The 7,489-nt window shown below is 33.6% G+C and overlaps 1 protein-coding gene across 1 annotated transcript in view; it reads right to left on the bottom strand.

The window, feature by feature from the left end:
* The window catches only part of LOC105622798 (inhibitory POU protein), a 40,420-nt gene extending 39,283 nt beyond the window's left edge, over positions 1 to 1,137 (bottom strand). Inside the window, exon 1 of the mRNA XM_012204209.1 lies at positions 994 to 1,137. Within this exon, the coding sequence (XP_012059599.1) occupies positions 994 to 1,137 (144 nt within the window). The remainder of the gene's footprint in view (positions 1 to 993) is intronic.
* Positions 1,138 to 7,489: the final 6,352 nt, after the last annotated feature.

Raw genomic sequence — 7,489 nt, 5'->3', positions numbered from 1 at the left:
TATATATATATATATATATATATATATATATATATATATATATGTTGTCATGAGTATAAAACAAATCAATTTGTCATAAGCAATTTTCGAATATATTACTAATTGGCGCTTTTTAAATTCAATTTAATTTACGTTGTGTTTATATTACAAATATAACGCATAACGAAGAAAGAAACATATTTGTTACATTAATTTAATGTAATTTTTAATATTCCTACCACTCAAGCGAGATACCTGCCGAAAATTAAGCAGAATGGAAAACGGATTTGCATTAAACATTTGTGCTGTTAATATAATTACCATTATTTCGCTGATAATTATTGCTCTAACTTTACTATTGAAATTTATTATCGCGAGTTTAAAATACGGTATGGTTTAAATTCTTTGTCGAACATGAAAAGCTCGCGATTGGATAATCTATTATGACAAATCAAATCCGCAACTATGTTACGCGTTGAACATCACAGGGAATGGACAGCGAAAGGGTCCGAGGCGGAATACTGTGACATGTTAATTTACCACCCCTATAATTGGAATAGTAGTAATGCACTTAAGGAAGGATGAGAGTAAATAGCGCGTAGCAGGTCGGTCACGTGGCGGCACGTGGCGACACGTGTCGCTGACACTCGAGTGCGGCCATCTCTCTTGTTAAATTTCACGATACCCGTTATAGTACAGCGATTCGAGAGGCATACGTATATTTCTTTACAAGTGCAAGTCTCGAGATAACATAGATCCTAATATTAACGATTCACAACACGTGTCAATATTATACTTATCTTATTTTAAAAATCTTCTTAAAACAAAATTTTCATTTTTTATCATTTTTTAGGACAAATTTTTGTATCTGTGTGTCTATATTCTCGTTTCACAAAGTTAAGAAAATTTTAGAAACACTGTTCCCTTAAATCCTTAATTTATTTAGCCAAATGACTAACAAAAATATCAAGTTATCAAGTTTAAATGAATTACTTTTCATCTTGATTTTCAAACATTCGGGACTTTTGAAGCGTAAAGATAATGTGTTTCGAGATCCAGAGGTTTTAAGGCTTGGACTTTACGCCCTCGTGGTACACAGTCGATAATCCAGCCCTGATCCTTACGACCTACCGTCAGGACCATATCCTTCCTACCCATGCCGGGTTCGTGGGCATATCCCCATTGGGGAGATGAGCGCATTAAGAAAATTGAAACGTCGATTTGTCCTCGAAACTCGGCCTGACGATAATTTTATTAAGACCATCATTTCTAGGGAGAAGGAATCGTGCCGCGCCGCACGAGGCCCGCAGCGTAGTAGGATATTTCGCGGTCGATTTCAGTTATCCGCCAATGATGTTAATTTAAGCCGACATGGTATATCCGGCCGTCTAACTCAAATGCTTAACTCGAAACCTTTTTTTTTTATGATATCATCGAAAAGTGAGGGAACATAAGTATATTAGATTTCTAAAGGATTCTATTTGATACTCTTTACGATTCCGTCTCTGTCGACTTTGCTCGAGAGATTTTCCTTGAGAAAGTTTGATGTAATGAAAAGCCAAGATTTTTATTATATCACAATTTTCCAATTTAAATTACTAACGGAGACTTCTTTTCATTCACCGTTATCATTTTCTTCAGTCGTTTTTTTTAACTACTTGTCAGAATTGTTCAGTAGGCAAAGAAAGCTTAAAGTTCAATGATCAAAATCTAAAATTTAAAAAACGTAAAAGGATTAATAAATTAATAAAACAATTACAAACACGTTCTGAAATTGAAATGTTTAACAATTATTTTATTATTTGAATTATTTTATTATTTGAAGAATATTGCAAAAGAATCATACGATTTCTTATAATAAGGGGAATATATATATATATATATATATATTATTTTTTTTAGTATTTATATATATATATATATATATAAAATCTAAAAAATAAGGAGTTTTTACAATACCGTTTATCCGGATATGATGAACGCCAAAGTCACATTATATTCTTCTTAACAATTAATTAATTAAGAAAAGGATAACGGCTTTGGCGTTTACCGTATCTGGATTCACGTTATTGCAAAAATTGCTCCCTAATATTATAATTTACTGACACTAACTAAGTAACAAGATTCACGCGAATAAAGGTAATCGAATTTTTGCGTGCAGTGGTGAAAGATAAGAGAAATATTCCAAATACGAAATAATCGGCAATAAAGCAACATGGTGTACCATCCTGTTTATAGAATGACACATATTCATGTGATGTTTGCTCTACCCACGCACCACGCGCTCTTATCCACATGCTGTTGTGTTCGAGCAGGTGCACCACCGTGCCCCTTCACCCCAACACACGTTCGTCCCTCTCTGTCAAGATACAATCGTGGCGTAAACATATGGTCATAATAATAGACTCTTGATTTTGACGAGGGGTGCTCCCTATGAGTGTCCCGTGATTGTTTCTCTAACGTAAAATGTATAACCGGTATAACCACTCATAGACACATTCTGCTTAACAAGTGAAAAAGACTTTGTGGCACAGAGTGTTGCCATTCTTTGACTTTGCCATTCTATATCGAATCAAAATGTTGCAGACTTGAACTAGACTATTTTTCAGACAATTTCAAGTTAATCTTAGGGAAAGTTCAATTGGTCACTCTAAGAATCAAATAGAATCTATCGTCAGTAAGAGCAATGACAAACGATGCATGTACACGTACAAAGCAACTGATCGTTGTTTCTCTATAAACGGGGATTCTAAAACACGCGCATATACCGCAACAACCTGTACACGCACAACGACGACCGTGGGTGGCCGCACGGAAAGGTGAACATTATTCCCATACCATTCTCTCCGCGGTTTAACGCTCTTATTATTATTTTTATTAGGGTGCCGTGGTATATAATGCCATCAACCCCCATGAGTGCGCGTTCGCAGGAAATAAACCTAAGTGTATAATTACAATAATACTTATCGGGGCACCCTCCGTGGGTTCTCTTCCCTTCCATGTACCCTACCTTCCTTCCTTCCTTCCTTCCTTCCTTCCTTCCTTCCTTCCTTCCTGAATTCTCGTTCTATCTCCGTCTCTCTTTTCTTCTCTCTTTCCTTCGTGATTAAATGTGGCCCTGTATAATGTGTATACGTGCGTGTACCTTCGAATATACCGAAGGGACGAAACTTAACGAGTACTAAATTTACGATGGAATAGTCTCGATCCGTTCGCGATTAGGTTAGACAGACGAGCGATGAGTGACTAATAAGTAATTTCTTTCCATTAAAAAATTGAGAATTAAAACAAATAAAATCTATCGCTTGGGTATAAAGAGCTTAACACAATTTCCTTGATTTTCTGCTGAAATTTGTGTATTTAACTGGTAAATGTTTTACATCCTTGATATTCGAATATATCAGAACGATAAACAAAATACAGACCTCAACATTGATATTACTATTGTTCTTACAATCTACATATAAATTGAAACTGTTTATTGGACTGAAATCGATTATGTACGCGTACGCATCATTCGCACGTACGATCGCACGCACATTCGACTATGCTTAACACGCTATAAAATATATCGAGGGCAGTGTCCTTATTCAAGAAGCGCTACACGTGTGACCAGCGTGTGTCGTGTCGTGTCGTACATAGGTTAAAGGATGGGACACGTACGTGTACCGGATGCCGTTCGATTCGTGGGTGAGATGATCGTACAAACACGGACCATTCCCCATCTGAACTCTATCCGAACTTCGTAATTCTCCCATTTAGGAATTCAGTCACGTATACTGCCGCGCCGTGTTCGAACGCACACACCGCAGAATTGCTTATCTTTTATAGCCGTGTTTGCACGTGTTCCTGATACACGTGTATTTTATGTGTAGAGTATATGTACAAATGTCTATTATATCTTGATATTAAAATAAATTACAGCAATGATATTCAGTTACATATATATAATGTATATGTTATATAAACAAAATGCAACAAAATCCAAAACAAAATCGAACATCAAACGTATGTGTATTATAAATTCTTTTTATTCGATATAAGTACGTACTGGAAAAATGCTATAAAGATCATGGCACACCAAAAACTTAAGTAATAAGCGAATTGGCCAATCACAGTAAAAACTAGTAAGGCTATAATCTGAATGCAACAATTTCCTTACTGCTTACGGCTTAGTGCTTAAGTTTTTTTATGAGCTCTAATTTTCCAAATCTTTCATAAAATCTTTCATAGACCTTTTTTTTCTGAATATTCTGCATTTTGAGTCACGATAGCCTTCTTTGAAAAACACGCAATAATTATTATTTCGACAGAAAGAACAGATATATATGCAGCTATTTGAATTGTAGCAATTGACGTGAAAACAGCGATTATCCTTCTTTTAACTTTTGCTTATCTCTACGAATTGAAAGTATATCACGTTTTTAAAGTAATTCCTTTGTTTCCTATTGAGAATTTCGCTCGGTAATGACAGTGTTATCACTTTATCGGACCTGATATACCATCGTCAAAGTATAGTTTATGCCCTATGCGAGGTTACCTCTATTGCCGGCACATCGTATAAAACGTACAATCAATTTTTGAAGAGGGACATTCAATCGATCTGTCTTGCAGCATGCAATCGAAGACGTTCCCTGAATAACAAACTAACCGAAGCGGCTTTGGCAGCCGATTCGTGCACATGTTGGCTCATGCAGTATTATTTACCGGATCACTATTTCTTGATCCATTCGCGTTTGCACAAACGAAATGAACTTTCATGTATATGGAAACTGTATATAAGAACGGTATGTATATTGATCTGATTTTTCTTTCCTATAGCAAGATATTCTAATGCAACTATGTCGCGTACAAGATTAAACCTGATATGTCGAATAATTTGTCATTAGCAAACGCTAAAGATTGCTAAACAATCGAGTTGCAATCAAATACTCTATAGCCTTAACGCGTACTTAGTAATTATCAATTTTATCATTGTGCGTTATCCGTTTAACCAACGATTATAGTTATCTGACTCTAAATATTAAATACAAACGATACTGTTTGTAAAACTTTATCTCTACCGCTAAAAGAATACAAATCAAATAGAAAAAATAAATGCTTGTTTACACAAAGGATAGAACTATATCTACTTATTCCGATATAATACACAATAATTTAATAATCAAAAATTTTGCAAGATTATTGAAAAATTCAATAGCATCAACATTTTTTACACTTTCCTAGGGTCGCAAAATATTTAGCGTCTATTTTTTTTTACTGCCATTTGTAATGATTATGTAATTAATCGATATGCATGTATGATAACTAATAAATTCGCGACAAGTAAATTTCTACATTGTACATGTTATTTCGTGTAATTTGTTTTTTGTTGAAAGTTATGATTGCTAGCTATTGAAGTAACCGAAAACGCAATATACCATTGTGAGAAACAATTATTGGTTCATTAAAATGAAACAAATCGTTAGCGAAGCCATACATGAGAAAGTTTGATAACTATTTCACGCAATCGGAGTGCGTATTGCGAAAGGTATCTCATTTCATCGGTACAACAGAATCACAAACTGCCAATTTGGCACGTTTTTGTTATTCCATCCTTTTATCACGCATAATTGAGATTTTTGTCAAGTATATATATAAGATTATATTATATTCTGTCATTTACTATATCATACACACGAATTTAACAACAATGCTCTAACTTTCATCTCTGTAAACTTGAAAGAAGATAATTCGTGCAAAAAAATTTCTCTGAAAAACATTTATATGAAAAGTCTGATATATTCAACACAACACTGAGAAAAATGATCTGGTTGGATTAAACAGTAATTCTGATGGAAAATGAACGAATCAGAATTTTCTAGTTATGTTTATTAGAATTCTAGTTGAAATAACTAGAATTCTGATTGACATAATTATTCTGATAAAAATAAGAATTCTAGTAGATTTTACCAGAAATATTGTATCAACCAGAATTCCAGTTATCTCAACTAGAATTCTAATAAATTTAACCGAAAATTTCTGATTCGTCCATTTTCAATCAGAAATATTTTCAAGTACTATTTTCTTTAGCTTCTCATGAATGTTCGAAATTGTTATAAATATCGACAATAAGAAAACTATGGTTTTTAATAATTGCGCGATAGTTATTTTGCTTTTAAGTGAAATAAAAATTGAATTTCTTCTTTTTTAATCGAAATGCGCGATTGAATTTTAGTATTCTATCGTGTTTGAACTACACCATAATCTTCATAAAGTAGGGAACGATAAAATCAATGCAACGGAAACTTCGAGAGACAAGACGGAAGTGTCGTTCGTCTATCTAACCATCCACGTTTCACTGTTACACGACAAGAAGACCCTCGTGGTGTCCAGAACGGCGGTTTACATGCACTTGTACACGCGCGTGTAGATTTATTTATAGGTGGAAGGCAAGGTCTACATAGATTTACCTGTGTAAAAGCCGCATGGCACAAGACATATTACAAACCCTATATCGAGCTATATTGCAAGGTTTTGCGTGACATTTGTGTGGATACTATTATAGGGAATTCGAAAATGGAACTACGTTTGATTCAAATGCGCATATTATTTGTTTCAAAGTTAAGTATGAAACTGTTTGAAAATGTATTGCTGCAGCTGATCATTTAGACTTATTTATATGTTAAAATCAAAGATATTGAAATTGGAAGAGTGATTTGTGTCCATAATATGGAATACGAATTAAAAATAAAATGTCTTATATTTAAATCTTATTTGTAGAATTTTATATATAAATAATATTTTTATAAACGAATATTATAATGAATATTATAATGAAGATTTTATTTGTAATGCTTTCCTCTTTCTTAAATTAATGCAAAAGATTTGTCACATACACATACACACATAGCATAATGCACGCATCTGCAGAATGAAATTGAGAACAAATTATGAAAAATAAAAATATAAAATTGAAGCAAAAATTTTTTTGACAGACTAATTTTTTAGCTTTTCTTAATACAAAAATTTAAAAAATGACAAATCTCTTTTGTATCTCAATCCAATGAAATGAAAAAGCTGTTTGACGTTCTTATTTCATAATTATTTTAAGTTTTCCAATATCCTTTTTTTAAATTCTTACTAATGATAACAATAGAAATAAAAAGTCGAAAGTTGGTCTGATATAGCAGTATAAAAAACTAGTAAGTTTTGACTAGTAGTCAAAGAATCTCGGATCTCCCCTCAAGAGATATTCATGGAACTAGCTTTCTTTTATCTTCTTTTATATATAGTGCTCTTTTCTGTTAGAATTACATTTTCGAAGAGTGTCTTTACCCATAGTAGTACGCCATAATTTTCAATTGCGCAAATTAACATTTTCGTTCTACGCGTCTCCATGAAACGTAATAAATAAGGGGGCCAAGTGAGTAGTAAATATAAATCAGGAGTGATTGGATGTAACCGGGGGTGTTATGTGTCCCCAGCGTCCCGTGTGCGGGATCGTCCGCGGGTCTTCTACGACTAAAAG

The sequence above is a fragment of the Atta cephalotes genome (assembly GCF_000143395.1).
Source record: "Atta cephalotes unplaced genomic scaffold scaffold00048, whole genome shotgun sequence".
Taxonomy (NCBI): domain Eukaryota; kingdom Metazoa; phylum Arthropoda; class Insecta; order Hymenoptera; family Formicidae; genus Atta; species Atta cephalotes.
This window is presented reverse-complemented; position numbering and strand designations above follow the sequence as displayed.